The sequence below is a fragment of the Homarus americanus genome, unplaced genomic scaffold (genome assembly GCF_018991925.1).
Source record: "Homarus americanus isolate GMGI-L3 unplaced genomic scaffold, GMGI_Hamer_2.0 scaffold46833, whole genome shotgun sequence".
Taxonomy (NCBI): domain Eukaryota; kingdom Metazoa; phylum Arthropoda; class Malacostraca; order Decapoda; family Nephropidae; genus Homarus; species Homarus americanus.
Genome location: NW_024756349.1, coordinates 208,704 through 236,110, shown reverse-complemented (window position 1 = coordinate 236,110; position 27,407 = coordinate 208,704). Strand labels below are relative to the sequence as shown.

Genomic DNA, 27,407 nt, shown 5'->3' with positions numbered 1-27,407 from the left:
CAGAGTGGAAAGGGTGTTTGGGAAGACTAAATAACAAAACAAACATGATATTTATCTTCTTGCAGATAATGTACTGCACACTTCCTCGAGAAAAAGTTTTTGCTCCTGGTTCAGAAGTTAATTCTGCATACCGACCAAACGACCAGTCGGGGAAGGAACTAACTAAAGAGGTGTTTCGACATGCATCCAAGATTGCCAAAGGGGATTTGAGACACGATAAGACTCATGAAGAATTAAGAAGGCTGTGTGCTTGTGCAGCTTACAATGCTCTCATTGCTGTACTTGCATGTGTACAAAATGACCTGAGGTTCTACACCAGCTTCCTGTTTTCTGCAAATTCAGTTAAAGGAGAAGCTATTTGGGAATGCCTCATTGACTGCAACAAGCCCCACGAATTTGACATGGAGGTGAACTTTAACCCGGGAAATAAGAGACGTTTTGTTGCTGTGCGGAGTAAGTTGAGAGAGGATGCTAAGAGAGAAGGTGGTGTGGCTGGAGGGACGGTGCAATACATCGCCTCACACTACCTCTCTGATAGTAGCCTGCGGGAAGATATCAGTCAGTTTGACTTCAATAATTCTGTTGTCCTCGCAATGTCGCAGACAGAGCAACTGAAAGCAAAGTGAGTGTTTTGCCCAAGTATCAAAATATATTAAAACTACAAAAACTTTTTTTATTGGGTGTCTGTAACCTTACCCCCTCTCCTCTCCTCCCTTGGTTGTCCCAGTACAGTATTTTTTCTCTAAACTGAACCCTGTGACCATGTTGGGGCTTAAACATGACTATGTGATTAAAACATTACATCTTGAATTGGCCGATGTTTATTGTGAATATTGACCAAAGCTGTAGCTACCCCCCTCCCTTGCCCATTATACATTTATACTCATTTCGTAACCAACAGTTGCTATATTTTTTTCTTTGTTTTCTTATTTGGTCTGTTTAATCCTTCATTAGAAATTAGGCATTTGCTGATGAATTTCATTTTGCTTTCGATGTTCCTAATATGTAAAGGAGGAGCTACTTCAAAGAATAATGTTATCACTTTTCTAAAACATTTGCAATAACTATATACTGTACAGTACTGGTAATCCTTTCTGTCTTAGCTGAGGGATTTTTTTTTCAACAGAGCCACAAATATGGATGGTGACAGTAGTAAGCTGATGTCGCTACACTTGGACCAGAGCGACTACAACGGCCACGAGGTCATGGCCAACCTCACAGCGGTCATTCATCACATGGTGGACACAGAGATTATGGTCTTACACAAAGGGGTACAGTGGTGATAAGTTTTGGTGTTTTATCTTATCATCAAACCTCATGGAAAAATTATTTGTTATTGCGGTTACATAATTTGTCATCACCGTCATGCATAATTCATCACTGTCATACATAATTCTTCGCTCATTTATCATCTTCACCACCATGAGCCCACTGCAGAATGAAGGTCTCCTCTCACATTAATGAACTGTGAAAAAAAAATATCATTATGTTAGTTAATTTTAATTTTTGCTATTTAAGAGTTTTTTTTTTATTGTACTTGTATATGTCGATGTTGCTATAGTGTTTTATTTCTTTCACAGGACTCAACACCTTCAGTCTCGGATGTTCCTCAATTGATAACACTTATACAGCAGAAGATTGAGAGTGCAGAAACACCCCGGAATGTGAAGCTCTTCTTATTGCGTTTGATGATGAACACTTCGAAGGTGTTTGCTCCTTACGCTGCTCATTTCGTCAACCCCATCCTTACCTGCCTCGTTGATGGGACTCTCGGAAATAAGATTAATTATTTCCTCTGTGATGTGGTAAGGATTCTTTTGTTTATTTGAGTATCTTTAGGATTTTGTACAAGACAATGTGACACAGTGGACAAAGGATTTTCATAACCCAACTGAGACAACAGAAGTCGGAGTGTTCATTTTGAAATTTATTGGATCCCTCCATAAAGATTCTCTTTGGAGTGAGTGTACAACAAAGAGAGAGTATGGGTATCAAAGAGTGCATGAGAGCTGTGTGATAACAGATGACTTGGAAGAGGTTATGCATGAGTTACTGGATGATGGGAGATGACTTATTGCATATAGAAAGAAGAATAAGCATCCTATAATTATTTTCATGGTATATATCTGATGCAGACTATCGTGTCCCTCTCTTGTTACCCAATATGGTTCTTGTGGTACTTACGGTAATGTTCAGTATATTGATTGCTGTATAATAAATATTTACTCTCTTCTGTACCAGATGGTTATGTTGATGGGGTGGGGCCAGAAAGCTGTACCACAACACAGTGTATTAGGAAGGAACATGGTAGCTCGTGCGATGAGCTTCCTCTGCTCCAACACCCCACACAACAGAGCAGATGTGTTCAAGTATAACCTTGATGTTGTCAGGTTGGTCATCATTGAACTCAGTGTCTTTATTTTTTGTTTTACTTTCAATGTCTTATATTAAAAGGCCAAGTTGAAAGAGCCTCACTACCTGTGGAAGCATTACTGTAGGAGAAAGAAAACAATATCTTCCTAATTTTACCAATTTTAAGACAAGATTAACATCAGCTGTAGTCATGAAAATTTTGGCTTTGTTGAAAATTTCGATATAGGTACTCCTGAACATGCTAATTACAGATCTGTGGTTAAAATTTTGATATTTGGATAGTTGCTTGTCCCGATAACTGTTGGAAAATGTAATTAGTTTTGCAGTTCTATTTAGTTTTACAATGCTAACCACATGCCACTAATGATTTTTCAATGGCTTTCTTTGTTTTTTTATTCTGGGTGTACTATAGTCATTAAACACATTAATTGGGCACTTCACCTTCAACAGAAAAAGGTTTTAGTTTTTTTTTTTAGTTTAATTTCCTTGAGAATTATCCCAAGTTTAATGTTATGTATCTCATGTCAGTACAGTACCATCTTTTATATTGGCAGATCAGTCATGGAGTGCTGGAAGGAGGTATTAACTGTCCCATACCCAATAATTTATTCCTTATTGGGAGTGAAAGATGGAGCCAATCGGGAAGTGGAGGCAGGGCTACAACTGCTTGGAATTGTGCTGGCAATTGGAGTTGCTCCCTACAATGTGGATTCCCAGGTTGAAAAGGCAAGGTAAATATTTCCTAAAGTGTCCTCCTGGATATATTGTTTCTTGGTAAGGATACAATGTTTCTTGGTAAGTATACAATGTTTCTTGGTAAGGATACAATGTTTCTTGGTATGTATACAATGCTTCTTGGTAAGGATACAATGTTTCTTGGTAAGTATACATTGTTTCTTGTTTCTTTCTCTTTCTTTATTATCTCTAACACCTTTTGTCAATTAATTTTATCTTGAGGCTTGTAAAGTTAAATGGAACCCAACTACGAAGAAAAATCCCACCTTTTAGGGAGTTAGAGCTGATCATTTATATCAGTCAAAAATAAAACAGAAGTAAATATAGTTTGTTTCCTCAAGCTCCTCCTCTGTACTGGAATTAAAAAAAAAAAAAACTCTCCTCTCAGTCAACTTCATTCATTTAGTGTATAATTTCTATGATATCCCATAACTCAATTGACTCCTACCTTTTCCATCATTTATGTTACCTGATGCTGCTGCTACTTTCAGGCTGTCCCTTTTCCTTCCTACCATCCACCCCTGAATCTTACTCTCTTTTAGTCTCTCTTTACCAATCTTTCTTTTAATCAATCGTAACTAGTCTTTCTTTTGATCTCTCTACCAGTCTTTATTTTAATCTCTCTTTACTAATCTTTCACTTTCTATTCCCTTAATACATTCTTAAGTTAGTTGATCACATTTCTGGTGTCTTTCAGGTGTGAGAACTTGTTGGTTAAGTTGTTGGGTTCTCGGTTCGCCAGCGCATATGGAACTGCCTCGGAAGTGTTGGGTCTTGTTTTCAAGTTCATGGACACCCAAGAAAATGGTGAGTACTGTACAGTACATTCAGATTTTCAAGGGGGAAATGTCTGTACAGTAGATCATTATTAATTATAATATTTTTTGGTCTTACGTATACAGGTATTGCAAAAACATACTTGCATATACTGGTGACTAATACGAAAATTAACAAAATGGATGATAAATTAGAATGTTTAATGTGAATATAAATGTTTTTTAACCATATACTGTGGTCTAAAGTATGTGTCTATTGTTTGTAAAAAGAGAATTTGTCATAGTGTTTCAACACAGATTTATCTTGCAGGAAGTGATGATGTTACACTGGAAGACAATGTTGTACAGAAAGTACTGGAAATAAATCATCAAATGCCAGGCCAAGCCATTACTTGTATTTATAACATACACAAACACTATCCACCCATTGTCAGGAGGTATTATTTGAGTTTTGGTTTTTGAAGAATACTGATTAGTGAACAGTAAAGGTGTTCTATAATTGCACACCATCTATCAGACTGCTGTGCATGTATACAGTAGATGGAACAGATGCCATATTAGAATCATTTGCTTGTACTCCATTAATTTGGTATTCTCATTGTTTTCAGGTTCATTAACAGGCTCCTGAATCTCTTGCCGAAGCTCTATGGGATTCATCGCACCCGTATACTTGAATGTTTAGTGTCACACTCCTTAGAGATGGAAGATGTTTTTTCTCACCTGAAAGAAAAGAATCTTCTTGAAACTCTAGCAAGAAAGTAAGTTACCATTCACTTTTAATGACAATATATTTGATTTTGTCTTGGTAATTGCTGCCTCATTGTGTCTCTCTGAACAAAGTAACCTTTCCATAATTGTAGAAGATGGAAACTTATATTAAGGCTGGAAAAACTATTACCTGTACAGTATATAGATATGTACAAGTAGGCAAATAAATCACCGTAGGTGTGAGTGATCCATGTATATATGCTGATAACCACATTGGAAACAAGAAAACACCAAGTTCCCAAGCATTTTCGTGTAATTTATTTCTTCAGGGGTGAGTATAGACTATTATCCTTGTCTACATATGTACGTGATGTTAATTTTTTTTTTTTCAGAGAGTCATCCACCCAACTTGTGTCACTTCAGCTCGTCAATACAGTCATGCCTCGCCTCACTCCCCCGCAGGTGCTATACTTCATGCCAGGCATTGTGGCCTTTGCCTCTCATCCTTCTCCAAAATGCCGGGAAACAATGTATGATGTTCTCTTCTGGATGTATGATAACTATAGGTATGTGTGTGTCTTTTTTTTCCCAAGCATGCAGGAAGTAATCCAACATTCCTTTCTATAACCAGGCCCTTACCATGATAACTTAGTAAATACATTATTACCTTTTACTGTATACCCAACATTTGTATACTATAACTGCTATATTATACCAAATCCTTCCTCAAATATCTCAAATATTCACATATAATACTGTAATATAATGCTCTAATGTGATTTAAAAATAAAGAAAATATATTATAAAACCATAAAATAAGAAAAATGAAGAGTGGAAAGTGATTTGTGTGAGAGACTGGAATTATGCTGTACCTGTGAGTTTTAAAACGCCTTTCTATACATTTCCTCAAGAATAAAGACTAACTTTATCATTACAACACGTTAGTTTTCACATTCCAGAAAAAAAGGCGTTAATCTCTCAGAAAACGCCTGACCTATTACTTTAGATTTTGGCACATGAGGTCAAAGCTTTGATATTGTTCAAAATTGGTGTAAAGGTACTTCTTAAGATGCTGGTTAAGGATCTGGCTTCTAAATTAAAATATGGAGTAAATAATGTTAATTAATGACCTTTGAATAAATTAAAGGCACTAAGAATACAGGTTGACAACCCTTTATCCGAAATTCCAAAAACCGAAAAAATTTTGTGGGGCATTTTTTTTTTTTTTTTTTTATTAACAGGGATTATTAGCCCACCCAGGCACAGATCACTGACCCACATCGGGCCCTGGGGGGCGAAAATGTATTAGTAATAATAATTATAATATTAATAATTCATAGTAAATAGAATTTTTAATAAAAATACACCAAAATAAAATAATAATGATTACAATAATAATAATAATAATAATAATAAATTATAATAATAAAATTAATAATAATAATGATAACAATAATACTGTAATAATAAAATAATAATACAGTAAAGAAATACAAGAATGAAAAAAAGATCAAAAGTGAGAAACACGACCTAGACCTATGAATTATTATTATTATTATTATTATAATTTTTATTATATTTTCGACCCCCAGGCCCCAATGTGTGTCAGTGATCTATGCCCAAGTGGGCTAATACACATAAAAAAATAAAATAAATAAAACTAACCATTCTGTAAACCGAAAAATTCCGAAAACCGAAATGCCTCTGGCCCCAAGGATTTCGGATAAAGGATTGTCAACCTGTACTGCATTTATAACATCAACTATGCTGTGTCCTTGAGTTGAATGGAATTCATCATCATTGCACCTCTCCAGTGACCACCAGAGTGAAGAAGGCAGGCAGATAGAGTCAGAGGCACGAAGCATCTTGCTGCAGGCCGTCAAGGAGGAGGACGCTGCTCTAAAACAGTCGGTTCTCAATTTCTGGCTGCAAGGTAAGTACAGTACAGTGAAATAAAAAGGAAATATACAAGCATGTGCAAATATACTGTGCCATTGTTCAGGTTAGATATCATAATGTGTTGTTATAGACTTGAAATTTAAGTGAATTATACTTTTTTTAATGATTAACTAACCCCTTGTATATTAATATTATTATCATTATTATTAAAATATTAGTTCTCAAGAGTAAGAAAATGTCAAGTGTTCATTGTAAATATAAAGTATATTTTTAGAGTATCGTTCTAAGGCTGTTTCTTTTTCTCAGGTTCCAAGAATCTCACACTTCCCCAGTGCATCCTGCACATCCTGCGTAACATGTACAGTCCAGATAGTGAGGACTCCTTCCTCCAGATAGCCATATACATCTTACTGGAGGCGACAAGACATTCTGCGGACTACCAACGTGACATCTTTAACCAGCCATTGACTTTATGCAAATTTAGGGTATGATTATTTTTGTCTGGTATTTTCATTCTTTTTTTTGTGTGTGTGTAATTTTTGATGAACAGATAAAGAGGGATTTTACAGAATTTGTCATAAAGTAATTAAACTGAGTAGAAGGTCCTTGAAGTTTACATTGTTTGGCTGAAATTTATGCACCAAATTAAATGAATATATCTTCATCCCAAATAGGAGATGAAAGTAAGCACTGAGTGGCGTGCTCGTCATGCCTCTATGATCCCGCTGTTTGCCGAGACACAGGGCAGCACTGATTCATCACTTAACTCACTCCTTAGTCTGACCCAAGGCAGTGACTTCATTGATGCTGACATAACTGGTCTTGGTGGTGTACAAGCCACACAAGCTAATGTCTTTTCAGCCACTCAGCAAAAAGGTACAGTAATTATAGAATGTACTGTGTCTGGAATTGCTATACTGTATGTGTGAGAAAATTAGGTGTTTGCATATGTGTATGTGAGGATGTTTAATAAAAAGGGGAAGAATGTAAGCGAGCAATGATGAATGGTCTATTTCACCAACTCAAAGAATACTGAAAATTTATTGTGGATTTCAATATTATATTTTATCTCTTTGAATTTTTAAACTTTTTTCTTTTCAAGATAGTTTAGGCACATGGAGAGAATGAAGGGGATGGTGTACCTCCCTCTTCACCTGTTGGTTATCAAGATTGAATATAATTTTGGAAGTAGTGTAGAAGAAGAAGTGTAAATATTTTGATTATTTTTCATGTACAGGTGGAGCATTCAACTGGGTGACAGGGTCTACCTTTGACACCACAATAGCAGACATGGAGTATGAGGCCACCCATGCCCCAACCCAGGGCCCAACTTCTGGTCTTTTGTTTAATGCTAGATCTTCTCGTAAGTGTTTCATCTTGTTAGATAATAAGAAGACATACAGACTATTATGTATGTCAAACTCAGTTGCTCTTTGGATATTGCTTCGAATTCTCCTCACAGATTGATATATAACTGCTTGGAATTGGATGTGGATGCTGTACAATGAGGTTCATAACACAGTAACAGAACAGATCAATGACTAGTGAGCTGATAAGTGGTGAAGTGATGAATTATTTAATGGAATTCTTGGGCTAGCTTAGATTGAGGTGACACCACAGTATTTGTTAGTGTCTTTATGCCATGACTACTACAGTATTATATTTACTGAATCCAATCGAAATTTGTTTTGTGACTTTAATAGTTTTTCACTGACTTTTACTGTGAATAATATTTTTGGTTCATTTCAGGTAAACCGATCATGTTACGTTATAAAAGACAAGGCGTTGGAAATACTCCTATGCAGCCTCCAGATGAGACGGATGGTGCAGGTTAGAATGTCCAGGAAATTTAAACCCTATTCTCATGGATGGTGGCTTGGTTTTATAACATATTAGTTTGTCAATTTTGAGTTATTGCCCAGAAGATAAATTTCTTTCTTCAGAGTTTGGGTATTCAATAAAAAAATAAATAAATAAAAATATGGTGAAGTAACTAAGGCTGATTTTATTTTTTATTTTTTGTAATGCTTTTTGCTCTATAGAAGACATGATAAATTACCTTGAATAAATTACAAGTTTAGAGTTTTATAACCAATTCTTCTGCAGATTCTGAGAGTAGCTTTCAATCCAAGCTTCTGAGGCGACGCTTTGTTAGGAATCAGGATCGTGAAAAGCAGACCATATATTTTGCCAAGATGGAAGAACGACGAAGGAAATTGAGAGATAAACTGGAACATGAGAGGAGGTCACGTAGGGAAGCGCAGGTAGGAAACGTTTGTGTTATGGAGAACTGACAACATTTATTATAACCTACCCACACTCACCTATACCCCTACCCAGCCACTTACTCACACTCACCTTAACCCATACTTAATCACCCACCCACCCATACCCAGCCACCTACCCATACTCACCCATACCCCTAACCCACACCCAATCACCCACCCACATAAACAACCACCTTCATATTATGCTAGATTTCTCCAGCTTACACCATTCTTGTGACACAAAGTCCATTTTTTCTTGTACGAGACTTGCCCCCATCCAGCAGCCTCACCTCCAAACAGAGCCACTTTTAGCTTTGTTTCCGTCTTAACCTGTTCTCACCTCTACTATGAAGAGCAGTGGAAAGTTTTGAAATAATTCCGATTTATCCAGGAAAAATCTCATACTTTGTAATGACAGCTTAAGATTTTGTGTTACATGTGTACACTCTCTCCAAAGAGTATGTTTACGATGTTTAAGATTTTGTGTGAGAGAACATGACACAGCTTACAGAGGCAGCGGGAATAGTGGAGTTCATTTTGAAATTCATCGGACCCCTTCTTAGAGAGTGTACCATTAATGATATGTATGAAATGTAGATGAATATTGTAGTGTGAGGATATTTTGAGAAGAAGTGCTTTGTCGTTCATAAATTATTTGTAAAGGGTGTATATTATATTACGTTCCAGGTCACAATGTACAGGAGTTATCGTATTGGTGAACTTCCTGACATCCAGATCCCCCACCGAGCGCTGATTGCTCCTCTCCAAGCATTAGCCCAGGTCAATTTGTATTTCATTAAGTTTGACTATATTATGTTCTTACATATTTATTTACTTAAGATCTTAACTAACTGTGTCCTTGTATATTAAAGCCCAACTTTCATTTTTTGTGCAGAGAGATGGGAAGGTTGCCCGTCTTCTGCTTGAAGTTTTAACCCAGGGAGTGATAGACAACATGGAGACCCTAATGAGCCGTGGAGAGGAAGATCTGTGGCATCAGCAGCTCAATGACTTACTTAACGGCGTCCTCGCAAACAGTTATATGTGTAATCCAGAAATGATGCGAACTGTTCTTCACCTTATGATCAACAATGATATTTCAGTCAACCCGGAGATACTGGCTGCAGGTATTGTTTAGCTAAGTTTATTAAAGAGAGTTTTTATCGTTATAGAATAAGCATTAATGTACCAACAATAGGTTTTGCATGTCTTTCACCACACTTTTATATTGTACTGTAAGCACCTGCTGTGTATTTAAACCCTCACTAAAATAGATAGAAATTGGATTGAAAAATAACATTCTCACTAGTCACACAAGTGCCCTGTTCCCTACTTGAGGGTTTGTTAATGTTACAAATTTAGATTTAATGTATTAACACTCACTTATGGTCAGATACCTTGACGAATATAAAGTGGGAAGGGATGAACTCGGGCTAAGTGGGGCATGATTTGATTTGCAAAGCCATAGATTAGTCCATAACAAATTGTGATACTTGATCTTTGATAGAGCAGGGGCTTCTTCTTGTGTTTATTAATAATTTCTGTAATGCTTTTCTTAAGCCTTGCAATTACATTTAAACTACTGTATATCTTTTCAGCTTGTCTAGGAAGTCGATTGGAGGCTTTAGGTATATTGGTTTTGGAAAGGAAAGTGTTAGTGTCTAAACGGGGAGAAGCAAGAGTACAGCCTCCAGCAATTAAGAAGATTAGAGCCGATCCAAGTACACAGTCACCAGATGCCACCTTATGGCTTAGTATGGCAGAGTAAGTCTTGTACAGGTTGACAATCCTTTATCCGAAATCCTTGGGGCCAGAGGCATTTCGGTTTTCGGAATTTTTCGGTTTTCAGAATGGTTAGGGTTTTTTTTTTTTTTTTTTTTTTATGTGTATTAGCCCACTTGGGCATAGATCACTGACCCACATTGGGGCCTGGGGGTCTAAAATATAAAATAAATAATAATAATAATAATAATAATAATAATTCATAAGTCTAGGTCGTGTTTCTCACTTTTGATCTTTTTTTCATTCTTGTATTTCTTTACTGTATTATTATTTTATTATTACAGTATTATTGTTATCATTATTATTATTAATTTTATTATTATAATTTATTATTATTATTATTATTATTATTATTATTATTATTATTATTATTGTAATCATTATTATTTTATTTTGGTGTATTTTTATTAAACATTTTATTTACTATGAATAATTATTATTATTATTATAATTATTATTACTATTACATTTTCGTCCCCCAGGCCCCGATGTGGGTCAGTGATCTGTGCCCGGGTGGGCTAATAATCCCTGTTAGAAAAAAATAAAATAAAATAAAAATAGTAATGCCCCACAAAAAACTTTAAGTTTTTAGAGGTTTTCGGAATTTCGGATAAAGGGTTGTCAACCTCATATCATATCCATCATTCCATACTTCATCCTGTGTGATGAATGCTTTTTGTCTTGTAATAGAGCAGTATAGATTATTTTTAAATATGTAAAAGGCTTTTATAAGATTCCCTTTGTTTCCTTGGTAGAAATAACTGATTTCATAGTAGGAAACGACTGATTGGTTTTGTTACGATAATTAAGGGCATGATTATGTGCATAAGGTACATGAAATTTCATTTCTTTTTAGATTATATAAGAGCCTAGACATGTGGGATGTGGTGCGAGGCATTGTTCAGAGCAAGTTGGGGAGTATCAAGAAAGAAACAAGAGCAGCACTGCAGGCTGAGGCCACAAATAACCACGTTGAGGCCTTTGTTCACTATCGCACTGCACTTGCAACCACAGACTGGGAAGAAGAGCCAGAGCCAGCAGAGGTCTGTACCCATACAAACATGAATACTATTTCTATATGTATGACAAATTTTTCTTTCTCAGCATACCTCAGTGCATAGGTACAAACATAAATATTTTTACATCATTTATACTGTACACACATAGCAGTTATATTTGACAACTTTGGAGCTCTACCATTGTTGATTTATCCAAGGGGTTAGAATTGTCCAAAGTGTCCTAATTTGGGAGGCTGCAAGAGACCACCTGGCATAGAGAACTGCCACCAGATAAATCATGGCTAACCCATGTAAGGGTTAGGCTAGGTTAGGTGTTAGTCTTGCAGCCATATATGCCAGATGCTACTGCTTGAGGACAGTGGATCATGAGTATTATGGTTATAAGTGTGCAGCTAAGATTGTGTAGTTTAGGATATATTATTTTGTGTATATGAGGGGGAGGGGGGAACTCTTCCGTTAAGAGAATTCTCCCTTTAACAGACAGGGCTTGCACGAATTACCAGTTTTCCATTATTGGGAGGATTATCTGTGTATAGATGTTGCTACAGTACAACAAAAATTATGTACCATTATCATATGCATAAATAACTGTTTAGAAAACCTATATTTCAGGTTCGAGTTTGGGAAGAATGGTATACGTCATGTGCTGCAATGCTTGGCCAGTGGAAGGAGGTTGAAACTTTTCTGGAAGATCGCTTTTTGAAAGAAGATGGACAAGTGAAGCTGGACCGTGTATGGCTCCTCCCACGTCCAGCTGCTGCTATCCTCCCTGCCTTACTGCATTCCAAACTTATGAGCATTTTAGATGGGGCAGAATCTGATAATAACATTTGTGACTTTATTAACAATGCAATGGGAGAGCCTCGCTACAGAGCACTGTTAGAGGGTGAATTACCTCTTCAGTTAGCCGTGTTGTCGACAAACCAAGAGAAATTTGCCCAAGCCCAGTCGTATTTCACCACAGCCACATCCACCACCCTCCTCACTCTGGCTCAGTACACCTTATTAACACCTAAACCTCTCGTAACCACTTTACGCAATGTCCAGTTATTAACAGAACTCGGTGATTTTTTTGATACGATCAAGTATGCCGAGAATGATAACTACCCCACTAAAGTGAAACAGACTGTCATCAATTGGAAAAAGCAGGAAGCAAATCTTGCAGACACATCTCTTCTCATTCAGTGCTTATCCTCATACCGAGAACTGTACCTCCACTTTCTTGAGAAACGATTAAAAGAGGACAGTCAACAGGATGTTCCACAAGTTATCACAGCCACCAAAATATCCATCAACATGTCTATTATAAAGGCAGCTCTTAAAAATAATAATTATCACTTAGCTGCCAGATATCTGAAGAAGCTGAAAGCACTATCCAATGACAATTGTTCCCGTGCTCAATTCCACTTCTTGATGGCAGAAACAAACATCCTTCGAGGACGTGGTAAACCCAGTTGCCGGTTACAGTACCTAGTGGAAACTTGGGGAAACAACTTGGGTAAAGTTAGTGTCATGCCAGAACTGGAACAGAATACTGGAATAGAGGTAAGGTATTTAAAGCTTGAAAGTACATTATGTTTTGAAATTTGTGACTCTATCCAGGATATGGGTAATGAATGGCAGCATGAAAATAAATACATGCAAATTTTGGCCAGTAAATTTCTAAATGCTAATGGAAAGGAGTCATGGTATAATGAACTTCTTAAATGTAGCTACATCGGTCTTAAAAAGGCTGTAAAATGTGCCGAAGATAGTTTACTTAAATTTGTTGATGGAGTTGAAGAAACCCAAGATCCTGGTAAAGATATTCACATGGCACTGGTGAAGTATTGTGAAGACTGCTTAGAAAACTGGAGAAATAATATAGATGCTCCTGAATACAACAAGACCTTAATCATCGCTGTTCTGAGGGCCATGTCTTTGGGGTCACGTGATGCACATTTCCATTTTCCACGTCTTATCAATCTGATGGAAGAGGACCCGAGTCTTGTATCGCTCTTTATAAAAGGTTGTGAAACAGTACCTGTGTGGATGTTCTTACTCTGGATAAGTCACATTCTGATATATGTTGACAAGTCTCCTGGACCTGCTCTGCAACCTGTTATAGAGAAATTAGCTGCAGAATATCCTCAGGCTGTTCATTATCCATTTGGTATCAGCATGAAGAGTTATGATTTTACCAGTGATATTGGTAAGTCTGCCAAAGTTATGTGTCAGAAAGTGCAAACCTTGCTGAATAAAAACAGTCTCCTTCAACAGTTTGTCACTGCTGTGTCACTCATGGTTGTGCCAGCCATCGCTTGTAAGGATGCAATTTGTGATCTCATTATGAAGAAGGATAAGAAAGATATTGAACATGGTTTAGAAAAAGTAATATCTGAGTTGTTGAAGGTGAGCAGTAGGTTAACAAAAGGCAGTCCAAATGAGAAGGGTGAAGCTTACATTAAGCAGGATAGAATCAGGATGGAGGTAAGTGCTGCTCTTGACAAAATGTTTGGAGAAAACCGGAAGAAAGTTAAGACCATGTCTGTCCAGGGTATTCAGAAGGCCCTTTTTAATATTAAACAAAAAATGGAGCTTAATTCAGATGATTTTAAAAAGATGCCAAAGCAGCTGAAGGCTTACTCACCATGGTTAGCAAACTTTCAAGCTTCCAAACACTCGGATATGATTGAATTACCCGGTCAATATTCTGGAATGTCCAAGCCTTTACCCGAGTATCATGTCAAGATCTCCAGTTTTGATGAAAACCTAATGCTGATGACTTCACTTCGTGTTCCTATGAGAGTCGTTATCCGAGGGGATGACGAGAAAGATCATAAGTTCCTGGTGAAGTGGGGTGAAGATTTGCGAACCGACCAAAGAATGGAACAGATGTTTATTTTAATGAACAGCTTGTATTCTACTTCTGTGTGTGCTCACACGACATCACGTCCCTTCTTGGATACATACCAGGTAGTGCCACTCTCTCTAGAAGTTGGACTCTTGCAGTGGGTTGAATCATCTCAACCCTTAAAGGAATTTATGTCTGTTTCATATAAAGATAATGAGAAGAATTGCTATAAGGAAGCACGTGGCATATATGAGAAAGCAAGCCATTGGGTTGTTACAAAGAAGGGCAAAAAAAAGGATGTTGTAAAGACTTATGAGAATGTGGTTAATAAGATTCCCTGGGACCTGTTACGACGTGGACTGATTAAACTTTCCAGTAACAGTGAGGGCTTCTTTGCTCTACGTAGTGCATTTGCCGTCAGCTATGCTACGTTATGCATATCACATTGGCTTTTGGGGATTGGTGATCGTCATTGTGGGAATTCATTAGTCAGTTTAAAGACAGGCCATGTAGTTGGTATTGACTTTGGCCATCATTTTGAAACTGCTGTACAGTTTCTTCCTTATCCAGAGTTGATGCCATTTCGACTTACTCCCCAGATTGCCAATGTCTTTCAGCCTGTGGGTCACATAGGAATGTTGCGGGAGGTGATGGTTGCAGCACTAGGAGCTCTTCGGGAGTCTCGTCACGTGCTAACATCTGTCTTGGAAGCCTTCGTTAAAGAGCCAACAGAAGACTGGTTAGATTTTGTAAGGCGTCAGGAAGGTGATGTTGAAGACAGCAAGGTAGAAATATTTTCCAAGGACCGTATCAGGTGTCTTAAAGATAAATTAAGTGGCATCAACCCTGCTTATGTGACCTTGTGGGCAGTTTCTCAGGGCAAACATTTTAAAAGGGATCCTTCTATGATGCCATTCCTCCAGGAAGTGGTTCTTGGCAACAGAGGAGAACACATACGAGCAGATATTGGCAAGGATGGCCTGAGTACACACCAACAAGTAGATGTTCTTTTGGAACAGGCTTCTGACCCAAATATCCTTGGACGTACTTGGATTGGCTGGGATCCTTTCATGTAGGCATGTTTGTTTTGACCTTTGTTTAAGATGCACATTATAAGGCTTTTTTTTTTTTAATTAGGTACAGGTATTATTCATAAAAAAATATTTGAACAATATATTCAGCTTCTTGTTTTTAGTTAGCTCTCAAGAACAGGGGAATCAACTAAGTTATCATCATCAATAATCATTCTGTAATTCTTTTTTTCTGATAAATTTATATCAGACAACGATGAAAAAGATAATTATATGGATTTGGTTTTATTATGAATTATGAAACATGATTAATTTTAACAAGTTTTAAAACATGAATCTAAAGTATTTGTTAACCCCAAAACAGAATTGTACTTTTAAAGAATTTGTTTAAACTTATAAAAAAATATTATTGTATACATAATTTTGATTGCAAATTTTTTCTATCCCCTTAGTTATTCTATTAGAAGTAAAATTCTGTTCAAGGAACTGTTTTAGGATTTTTTATTTAACCATATTTTTTGAAGTAGTATGAAGGTTTTATAGATTTGTATTAGGAGTAGGAACTTATGAGGTACCTAGTGCACATTGACTTGTGTTATCACTTCAAAAATACCTCTAATAAATATGCTGTCATTTAAATACAGAACTTACAGTCTGAAAGTCAATTAGTGAAGCATCATATTAATAAAAATTCACTGTGTGTTTATTAGTTTAAAATAAAGAAACCATAAAAGAATGAATTGATTTACTTATTTTATAATTTAGAATTAAAATTTGAGTTGGATATAACATCTCAAATGTTGTAATGATATAAAAAACAAGTAATATACAGTCACAGGAAAAAGTTGTCGGTCTCATCCATGAACCCGTGAAACCGAGACATCACAACAATGTGTGGTCTCGGATTCTAAGGTTCATAAGTCTCAGGATTCACAGATGGGATGGAGTATACTGCCAGATTCTGGGGTCACTAAATCTAAGGGGATAACTTAACTCTAATCTTAATTTCTAAGGGTCGCTGCCACCAGACCCCCTCTGGACAGCATGTAGCTCGTTAGGTAGCGGGCAGAGTGGACTAGGCATTGGGTTAGGTTTTCCATTGACCAGACCGATAAGGGTAAAGAAGGGTGAAACCATAACATGTCTTAATTGATTTATTCCTTATAAAACATACTGGTAAAAAAAACATATACATGAATTGGCCTTCCTCAGAAGAACAACGGAAATATGGTTACCCAGATGGGCCCCAGACTCTTACATTGATGGCGTGTTATCCACCTATTTATTGCATACCAATCTGTGACCACCTTACCTCGGTCGTTCCTTCTTACAATATCCCTTAACACATCAGCCTGCTCCACCTGTGTGGAATCTAGCACCGTCGGTTATCATACATAGTAGCACCATCTCAACACACCTGTTACACTCCATACCTGCAAGTATGTGACTCCTTGTGACTTTTAGGTATACGCAACAGGCACCTCGTTCGCACACCGCCCTCGGTGGGTAAAGACGAGGGCTTCACCTAGAGACATACCAGCACTATTTCTACGCCTGGTATTATAGGTCGCTCCAAGTGACGACCGCAGAGTTTCTCACGGTCTCCTTATTTGTGACTATTCATTTGGAGTGGTGCGCTGGAAATCCACAGGTTCACAGTGGATTGGCATAGCGGGGAGTAGTCCCCACCTGTTGTGACGCTCAAAGGGACAATGGCGGCCGGGCGGCAAGGTACTCCGACCACATGGCACCTGAGGTGGCGGTAGAACCAGGAAGACTGAGGGCATTGCCCCGCCGCTCCTCGTCACATAGGCCTACAGTTTCCAAGCCTTAATTTTCACTTTTGTTTCTTAGGGTTCTCACCTTAACACTTTTCGCTATATTGTCACTCATGCCTTATAAACCCATATTTTAATCCTAAATTACACACTAAGGTAAGGTCTTGGTTTGCTAGTTCTTGGGGCAAATTCATGGGGTTATTATATCAACGTGGCAACTGAGGCGGGTACATGACGCGCCTTGAAACAAAGGCTGAATGTTCATGGCGTGGGTGTATCACCTTCACTTAAAACTGTAATGAGGGATCCTCCTCTCACACATTGCACAATTTGAACACAGACATAAGATTCTCTGATCACTGTACCTGTCGTGGGTATATGTCACGTGAGGATACGAGGTGTATTAAATTCATACCGACGCATACAAGATATTTCCTTTCAAGTATAGTTTCTGGATCACTTTCAACACCTCACATAGTTCTGATACATTTATCCTTTTTCCAGATCATTGTTCTCATGTATTTTCATATGATATCTGTGGGAGTTATGTTCGCTCCACGCTCACAGACGTAAATAGTAGGACCTTCAAACCCTGATCCCCACTTAGTCTTACAGTACACTAGTCCGGCTCAACTGGACTTTAACAGTCATCTTATGTATACCCTGAGTTCTCCTTAATGCTATGAATACATACACTTAATATGATATAACTGTACCTGGGTACAATACAACACAAGGTCTAGGAACATTGAGTAGGTGAGTTGTCCTTTATCAATGTTTCCCGTTTTCTGAGGTTCTACAAGCACGGTGCATTTGAATGTTATATAGCGTAATATGAATTAAATGGGATTTTTAGGAATGACAATGATGTGCGCAGTACAGGAGGACTGACAGGCACATTTTTCCTGTGACTGTACAGTACATCAAACTATCAAACATGGCCTATAACTTTTGACCCTGATTGAGGCACAAGCTTGACCCTCCCCAAAAAGATGCAACTGAGCCATGGGTGGTGTGACTGAGCCATGGGTGGTGTGACTGTGGCATGGGTAGTGTGACTGACATGGGTAGTGTGACAGAGGCATGGGTGATGTGACTGTGGCATGGGTGGTGTGACTGGCATAGGTGGTGTGACTGAGGCATGGGTGGTGTGACTGAGGCATGGTTAGTGTGACTTAGGCATGGGTGGTGTGACTGAGGCATGGGTGGTGTGACAAAGGACTAGACAGGAGGACATAAAGGAATAGACCTGCCACCCCTTGGGGCGCCAAAGACAGGGAACTGCCCCTGGAAGCGTTAAAGACTGCCAGTCACCCTGGAGGTGCATCAGACCTTGAACCGCTTCTAGGGGCGCCTCAGACTGCCGACCGCCCCTGGTGACACCCAAGATTGCAGCTGCCTCTGGATGTATCCTTTTCCATTTCGTGACAATGCATCCTAACACTGAGAGAGGTCGTTCTGTTGCTCTTGACAGTCTGTTTGGTTCTTAATTTCCCTGAATAACTCGGCATCGTTTGCAAACATAAGGTTAAAAAATGTTGGGTCCTTATTAGCACAGTACATGTAAATTGTATAAATATACTGGTTCATGTACAGTTAATAAGTATAAATGTACCAATCATTGTCCCGTTATACATGTACTGTTAGTGCAAAGTAGAAAATGTACTGTGCATGGTACTGTTACATATATATTGCACAGTACTAGAAAAGGTCCTCCTGAATATAATAAGTACAATTAATTAATCTGCTCCTGGTGGACGGGCCAGGTAGATGCTGTATTTACTTACGCCTTGAAATAACTACAACATAATATGATTAAAACATTCACTATCTATCTATACACCTCTACCCATCTATCTATACACCTCTACCCATCTATCTATACACCTCTACCCATCTATCTATACACCTCTACCCATCTATCTATACACCTGTACCCATCTATCTATACACTACATATGTATGTCTACCCATCTATTTATACATATGTACAGTACAGTATGTATCTGTCTACCCGCTATCTATACATATGTATGTATCTCTACCCATCGATCTATACATATGTATGTCTACCTATCTATCTAAATGTATTTCTCATATATCTACACTCTACAGTATATATTACCGCTGATTTGTCTAATCAGCGGTAACAACCCAATAAGGTAATTAACACATTGTAGTCCGTGAAGTAATTCGTAAATATTTTTCCAGGAAAGGTTTTATGGGTTAAACGTTTTATTGATTTAAAAAATTTTCTATTATTCTTAGATAGGAATAAATGTGTTACTAAAATTTAAGAATCTTTGTGATATAATTGAATATTTCTGAAATGTTCCTTGAGTTGGTAACTGGTTTGACAGGTTGTGCCAGAAGCTGAAGAATTTGGAATGCCTGTATAGTAAAGTTATTCGCGTTTACATTTACTTTTGTCCGCAAAATATATATTTACTATATTAGTTATTAATTGTATGGTACTAGATAACTTAATTTATCCTTAAATTGTATGTACGATCAAGTTTGGATTATAAAAATCCAAATCGGACATGGTTGTTGGCCAGGAGGGGGGGGGGGGGTGTCGTGTAACTTGCCGGAGTTGCCAATTAAACCCAAGACAGGAAGGGTGACGGTTGACCCTCTCACCCAAGGACTGTCTCCTCTAATCCTTGGTATTGTACAGTAATATTTATAATATGACGCCACGATTGACACTTCCGTATGTACACTGATTCTAGTGCACAAATATTGAGGTTTAAAACCGTGAAAAATAGTGTATTTTGGTGCAAGTCTAGATATTTCTCATAATCAAGTGACTATAAGTGAACGTAGAACTTAGAAGTCCACCACGTAGGCAAAACAATTACTTTATTAACTAGTAATAACCAAGGTAGTGATGGGACGAACGAGAGTGTGTTTTCTTGTACTGTATTTAAAAGAACTACGTTGCTATAGAGCAGACTTAATTAGTGTGAAGAATATACAGTGATATAAAACAACAGTGTAGTAGTGAACAGAAACTTGGAAATATGAGTGTGTAGGTACAGATACATCCTGGTGTCAGTACATGCCCAGTACTTGCCATGCCACGAGTGCCTAACAGACGTGGCCGACCGCCCAAGTAGTTACCAGCGGCTCAAGGATTACTGATGCTGAAAGGAGTCTTCTCAACAATATAGGTAAATGTTTACAACTGTTGGTTAGGAAGCAATGGCAAGTTAGATTAGGTTAGGATTGGTTGCAACTCATAAGAAAAGGTTATGGTAGAGAACAAACAATGCAACAACTCTTTATCCCCCTCCCCTAAAAAAATAAAAAAACGCTAAACTCCGAATTTTTGACGAGGAAAACTGTAAGTAGCAGTGAAGGAATTAAAGTGAATGGTAAAGTAATACGAAATATTCAACATACACGCGTTACTGCTCTTATTACAGATAGTGAAGAAACACTACAATGACTCGTAAACATGTTAGAGGGAAAAAGGTGAAAATTATGAACTATTAGAGTTAATGCTGTAAAGACACAAGTAATGGTCATTTACAAAGAGAGTAATCCCAAAACTCCTAATTATGATAACAGGTAGAAAGGGACCATAAGTATTAGTTTGTAGTGAAGAATGAAGGTGCCATTCTCCAGCAGGTGTGAACTAACTTGTGCATGGGATGATATTACTTATCCAACGTTCAGATTCTGTACGGCTTGTGTTAGATAACCTTACTATGGTAATAACATGGAGGCAACTTGACTGGCATTGCACTTACTGTAGGCTCCTTCACCCCCGTCACTCCCCTTCTGTCAACCGCCTCCCCGTCACCCGCCTCCCCGTCACCCGTCTCCTGTCAACCGCCTCCCCGACACCCGTCCCAACTAAAATTAGGTACCCATTCGCAGCTGGGTCGAATGGGTGTGGCCCAGGTGTGAACCATCGACTCTTAGTACAGAGGACGAGTGTTATGTCCACTCAGCTGATGTCTCGGTAATACTCGTCCTCGTGATATTAAAATGATATTCATTATTTATCAGCGTTATAACCAAGGCTGCACGCTTTACCGCCGGGAGAGAAGGACTTAACCACCTTCCCGCCTTCAGGCACTTAACTTATTCGTGTCGGTGAGTAAACGACCTTTTTTTCTTTTTTCTTACTCTTTCAATCTTCAGTTATTCATACATTTTGTTACTGTATTATTGTCCAAAATTAATTTATGAGAAAAGAATTTGGGGTTTGTGTGTTAACTTTAGGTTGGATTGTGACGTGAGCCGTTCCCCTTTGTATTCATTCTCATTTTTGTTTTTACTTTTTTTTTCGCTAATTCTTATTTTTACGCTGATCAAGGCGGATCCTTCCCTCCCACTAGTTTTATTTTATATTGGACCTGCACCGATGTCAACAATGACCAGTTTACCAATGGAAAAGTTGGAATGCCGCCGACTGAAGATGACTTTCCTCCCTGGTTCATCGACCATAAGAGCTGTTGTTTATGTTACTGGAGGAGAGAACTGTTAACGATAAACAGCTGAGTGAGTTAGTTCCTCCTGCTGACGATAAGAACGAAGTTGGGTTCCACTAATACTGTTATACCGGATAGATCATGATCATTCTTTTTTTTTTCTCAAAACCTTTCACACTCTCTCTCTCTCTCTCTCTCTCTCTCTTTCTCTCGGGGGGGGGGGTAGTGTCCCACAACCCACCCCACTAGAGACAGATCGCCATGCAGAAGAGTCACTGTGTCACTGGCACCAGCTGACGGTCGTTCTGAACCTCTAGAGAACCTTAAACCAACCCAGAGCGCGTCGTAGGAAATCTCTCTCTTGCGTGTGTGTTATTATGGGACCCGAACGGCGATCCTCTGAAATAAATAGTGTGTTGATAGTGAGGGAAGAGTGTGTTTTAGGAGAGGGAAGATGGGAGGAGGGAGGTAATAGAGGGGGAGTGGAAGGAGGTGATGCGAAGGAGGAAATGGGAGGGAGGAGATGGGAGAGGAGGAAGTGGGAAGGGAGAACATGGAAGGGGTGTAAGGAGCTTTCTTTATACTGTTTTAGCATAACAAACTCTAGGGACAGTTATGCCTAGTTTAGGTTAGGTTGGGTTAGCACTGAGAGTTTAATTGTATTGTGCTGGTCTAGCTGATCCTTCTTATATTAATATGATGATAAAGGTATTTGACCGACACTGATGACACACACACACACACACACACACACACACACACACACACACACACACACACACACACAGTATCGCCAATAAGGGGAAGCCAACACGGGAATTTCAATTGGTGGAGGACAAAAGCCATTTTTTTGGCGTCCAGGATGTAATGAAAACATTTACACGACGTCCCATTGTCATCCACGTCTCAGGCTTCTGCTTTAACTACGGTAACTACGGTCTAACAAATTTACACGAATCGTCACCACTGCAGAGAGAGTCCAATGGGCTTTAACTCTGCACAGTAATGATAGATAATTATACGCTATATATACTGTACTTATCACACATCTCGTCTGTGGTCTAACCTAACCAAATTGAGGGTAAAATGCATCGACTTTTATTCCAGTTATCTTGTTTATAAACGAGTAGACACAGAGAAAGCCAGACAGGACACAACACAACACAACACAACACAACACAACACACAACACAACACACAACACAACACACACATACGACACAACACACAACACAACACAACACAACACACACACACACACACGACACAACACAACACAACACAACACAACTTCTATATTACTTCTCTCTGCAGTATCTGGTGGGGGGGAAGGGGGTTAGAAATACATAAACAAATCGCAGGAAAGTGGCCGCAAGCTGTTCATTGTGTTTTGTTTACTGATGAATACGTGAGTTGTAGGAAGCCTGGCAGCCACACACCCCTGAGGCTGTTATTCAAGGTTTATAAACAATATTTTTTTGTTTTTTGTTTTTAGAGTTTTAAGGAGGCATTTTGTATCTCACAGTAGATAATTATTAACGAAGTGAGGTAATGTAAAGACGGAAGGGAGATGGGAGAAGTGAGGAGGATAAATGAGGTAAAGGAGGTAGGAAAGGTGAGGAGAGTAATAATAATAATAATAAGTGACTGATAATATTGAGGATTTTTTTATCAGACTTTTAGCAATTCAGAATTTAACCCAAAACATCTACAGAAAGACAACCGGACGGACGGTACCTACACTTACAGTATATTCATCACCAGGTTGAGGGAACCGGTGTGAGATAAGGAAGATAATAACAATAACATTAATAACGCTAAATAACAATAACAATGAGAACCGTCAACGTAATAACATTTTGCATAAATAATTGAATATAAATGACCAGTTACGCATTTAGTTCATCAATTCCCCATCAAGCTTGATCGTAATGTGTATTTTGAACGCCCCATTGTTTACTGCGGGTCTGGGTGTGTACAGACACGTTTTGGAGCTCAAATTCACCCAATCCATCTGGTGGTCTGTGAGATAACCTTCCAGTGATGGTTGTATGACGTACTTTATTATGTAGCGAACGATGAGTTTATTATAATTCATTAATACTTTGAATGGGATTGAGATGAGAAGGAAATACTAGGTTGTAAATGTGTACAGCAGGACGTGTGGGGATGAGACAGAGACCTTGAAAATGATTCACTGACACCACATAACGACAATATCAGAGATCACGGGTCTAAGCTTTTTCAAACACCTTCACACACCGAGGTAAGACAACAACAACTTGTCTCTGTGCCTGTGTGGATGTATGGGATAATTTATGTGTACAGGTGGTCACGTTTCCCGAAGTGTTTACCTTCGAGAAAATATCGGACAAACACTGAGTTGATCACAGATGTTAGGCTGCCCGAGTGTTGTAAAGGGCGGCGGTGTGTGTGTGTGTGTGTGTGTGTGTGTGTGTGTGTGTGTGTGTGTGTGTGTGTGTGTGTGTGTGTGTGTGTGTGTGTGTGTCAACTGCAAGTGTAACAAATAAGGAACAGGACGAGACAAGGTGGGAAAATATCACGAAATATTTTACAAATTTATGAAGAAGCGCGTTGAGAGAGAGAGTCCCGGCGGGCAACCACCTGTCTTTATTTACAGCTCTCACAGGGTCTAAAAGTGTGTGTTTTCCTCTCTCTCTCTCTCTTTCTCTCTTTTTTTATCCTGGAGGTAGATCTACTGTACGCCACAGGATATAAAGTTGTATTTACTACTTGCAACACAAACTTTATCTCTTTCTTCTCTCCCTCTTTCCCTCTCTTTCTTTCTTTTTCTCTCCCGTTTCTGTTCTCTCTCTCTCTCCTTCCAATATTTACATCCTTCCTCCCTCCTCCCCTCTCTTCTTTAATCCTTTCCCTGTCCTTCCTCCCTCCCTTATTCCTATCCTATCCTCCTGTCTTCCTTCCCTCCCTCCTTTAATTCCTTCCTTGTCCTTCCTCCCTCCATCTCTTACTATCTCCCTTCCTTATTCCTATCCTCTAGTCGCCTCCCTCATTATCTTCCTCCCTATCCTCTCCTCCTCCCTCCTTCCCTACCTCCCTCCTTTACTAAGAGAGAAGGAAAATTTTCCCCTGAAGTCGCCCTGGTAATAATTTTTTTTGAGGGGGGAGAGGGGAGGCAATATTCACGAAATAGAAAAGAATTATCCAATATCTTCTTCCTTTTGCCAATCCCAGACGTCAGGGGTCAGCTTCTTTCATCAATCTCCAGTATATATGTCTTCACCATTCTCTCCTTCCCTCTCAAGTTGTTATTTTACATGTCTGTCTCCACTACGTTCGTTCGCCTTAACCTCTTGACAGTATTTCTTTTGTGTTCTTCCCTCTGATTGGTTCATACTAGGTTTTCACTTGTGTTTACTTCCCTCTGATTGGTTCATACTAGGTTTTCACTTGTGTTTACTTCCCTCTCATTGGTTCATACTAGGTTTTCACTTGTGTTTACTTCCCTCTGATTGGTTCATACTAGGTTCTCTCTTTGTTTTCTTTCCTCTGATTGGTTCTTACTAGGCACTCCTGATCGCTTCTTTCCTCCTCGTCCTCCTCCTCCTATCGTTCAGTTCCTAAGATAGAGAGTTTAATTCCTAAGCTAGAGAGTTCAATTCTATATCTTCAGCAGACTTTTTTCAGAACTTCTCAACTTATATGATCTCTCCAAGACCTTATGCTTTTAGGAGTAACAAACAACAGAAATCATAGCTTCTCCTTCCTATCTTTCTGTCCATCTCTTGTCAGCCATTTTACCAAGTATGATCATCTGTTTGACTGGACGGTATTTCACAGCTATCGGTACCTCTCTTGTCCTGTGACTTTTAACTCAAATACTGAAATACACGACTTTTTGTTCATCTTAATATTCCCTTTTCTTCCCTTCCTCTCCCTGCTCCTCCTCCTCCCCTTCCTTCATCTTCCCTCCCTCCCTCCTGCGTCTCCTCTTTCTTCCTCTTCCCTTCCTCTCCCTATCCTCCTGCTTCTTCCCTTTCTCCTCCTGCTCCCCCGCCTTCTGCATCCTGGAGCCGACTCAACTCTCATATCTGATACATACAAATTGGTTCTTTTAAAAGATGCCATAAGCTCCGTGTGGGTGGTGTATTTTTCCTCTCGCGCACCATGTAACCCCTCCCCCTTACTTTCCCCCCATCCCCCTTCCCCTCTCCTTCCCTCCCCATCCGTCCTCACCTTCCCCCTGCTCTTCCGCCCCCTCCCTCACGACTTACCCACAGATCATGTTTATGGATACGAACACCTGTTGATAAGGTAACCATTACAAAAATAAGAAAAATAAAGCAGAAGCAGAAGCAGGGAAAGTGTGTATAAAATAAGAACATTGGAAAATTAAAACTTATGGAATACGTCTTAAATTTAGGTATTTTTTTGTGACCTTTGACCTCTTGCTTCCCCCTCACCCCTAGAAAAAAAATCATCTAAAATTCACATATCTCACTTATTTTAGTAATTGTGTGTGTGGGGGTGATGGTGAGGGTGGATGATGGTGCGTTGGGGTGAGGATGGTCGATGGTGGGGTCAGGATGGTTGATGGTGAGGTGATAGTGGGTGATGGTGGGGTGAGGATGGTCGATGGTGGGGTCAGGATGGTTGATGGTGAGGTGATAGTGGGGGTGGGTGATGGTGAGGTTGGTTGATGGTGGGGTCAGGATGGTTGATGGTGAGGTGATAGTGGGGGTGGGTGATGGTGGAATTGGATGGTAGTGGGGCTATGGTGGAGTGATGGTAGGGTGACACAAGGGGAATTATAAGTAGGGATAAGTACCTATAAGTATCTGTAAGTACCATATTTACAGATAGACACAGATCACAAAGGTAAACACTTTAGCCCCAGGAAGAACAACCAGACTCTTTCGTCAAAGCCTAGAATCACAAGTTTCTTTTTACTCTATACTCCGCGCCGGTACGAATAGTTACGTGATCAGACCTTCCTCACGACTGCGGCGGCGCTGAGGTTTGTGGCAAGTTTGGCTGCAATGGGAACGGTGGTGGTGAGGCCCGGAACAGTTGCAGGCGGCAGACTCTGGTGGGCCGTCGCGGGGTCCACACTGTCTAGACGGGTCTCCGTTTACACTGTGAATGAGTTGGTCGCGCGCACTGCCTTCCAGTGTTCCTTGGAGTTTGCAAACTTGACCTTCACTAGAAAAATGATGGATATTCTCATCTTTGTTATGTTCTCCACGTAAAAACAAACAAATGCTTAGACTGACTTGAATTATAAAGTTAGCAAAGTTTGTTTTGGCGGCGGCGAGTTACACGTGGTGGACGACGGGGAACTTTGTTGGGGAGCGTGACTGGTGTGTGTATGTGTGTGTTGGAGGAGTGATGAACCACTGTTAATATACAACTGAACCATCATCCCAAACGTGACTTTACCAGTGAAGTTAATCTAAAGTCATCCTACAACTTGGATGACAGACTTGATGGATAAAACTGTGACTTGACGCAGTGGTTAAGGATTGTTTTCACGTGACCGGGATAGTTGACGACATTGGTGTTAGATTCAGAGCTAAGACAGTGAGTGGACCTTCCATAACACCTGTCAGCCCACCTGTTGAGCAAACAACAAACAGTAAAACTCATCAAAACTGTTGACTCTCCCAGCTGTCAGCCTACCTGTTGAGTTAAACAAACAGTTCAAGTCCTCACTCACCAAAACAAACTATCTGCCTCAGCTGCCGTCTTACGAACTTTTCAGAAAAACGTAAGATTCAGAGAG

The 27,407-nt window shown here is 39.1% G+C and overlaps 1 protein-coding gene across 1 annotated transcript in view; it reads left to right on the top strand.

The window, feature by feature from the left end:
* The window catches only part of LOC121856765 (DNA-dependent protein kinase catalytic subunit-like), a 36,483-nt gene extending 20,324 nt beyond the window's left edge, over nucleotides 1-16,159 (top strand). The window contains exons 31-50 of the mRNA XM_042352455.1: nucleotides 66-622; nucleotides 1,127-1,271; nucleotides 1,581-1,805; nucleotides 2,242-2,390; nucleotides 2,928-3,104; nucleotides 3,806-3,915; nucleotides 4,195-4,321; nucleotides 4,493-4,642; nucleotides 4,985-5,158; nucleotides 6,407-6,525; nucleotides 6,798-6,976; nucleotides 7,166-7,367; nucleotides 7,729-7,854; nucleotides 8,241-8,321; nucleotides 8,598-8,755; nucleotides 9,446-9,538; nucleotides 9,654-9,885; nucleotides 10,357-10,522; nucleotides 11,397-11,583; nucleotides 12,172-16,159. Of these exons, the coding sequence (XP_042208389.1) occupies nucleotides 66-622; nucleotides 1,127-1,271; nucleotides 1,581-1,805; nucleotides 2,242-2,390; nucleotides 2,928-3,104; nucleotides 3,806-3,915; nucleotides 4,195-4,321; nucleotides 4,493-4,642; nucleotides 4,985-5,158; nucleotides 6,407-6,525; nucleotides 6,798-6,976; nucleotides 7,166-7,367; nucleotides 7,729-7,854; nucleotides 8,241-8,321; nucleotides 8,598-8,755; nucleotides 9,446-9,538; nucleotides 9,654-9,885; nucleotides 10,357-10,522; nucleotides 11,397-11,583; nucleotides 12,172-15,468 (6,654 nt within the window). The 3' untranslated portion in view covers nucleotides 15,469-16,159. The remainder of the gene's footprint in view (nucleotides 1-65; nucleotides 623-1,126; nucleotides 1,272-1,580; nucleotides 1,806-2,241; nucleotides 2,391-2,927; nucleotides 3,105-3,805; nucleotides 3,916-4,194; nucleotides 4,322-4,492; nucleotides 4,643-4,984; nucleotides 5,159-6,406; nucleotides 6,526-6,797; nucleotides 6,977-7,165; nucleotides 7,368-7,728; nucleotides 7,855-8,240; nucleotides 8,322-8,597; nucleotides 8,756-9,445; nucleotides 9,539-9,653; nucleotides 9,886-10,356; nucleotides 10,523-11,396; nucleotides 11,584-12,171) is intronic.
* The last annotated feature ends 11,248 nt before the right edge of the window (nucleotides 16,160-27,407 follow it).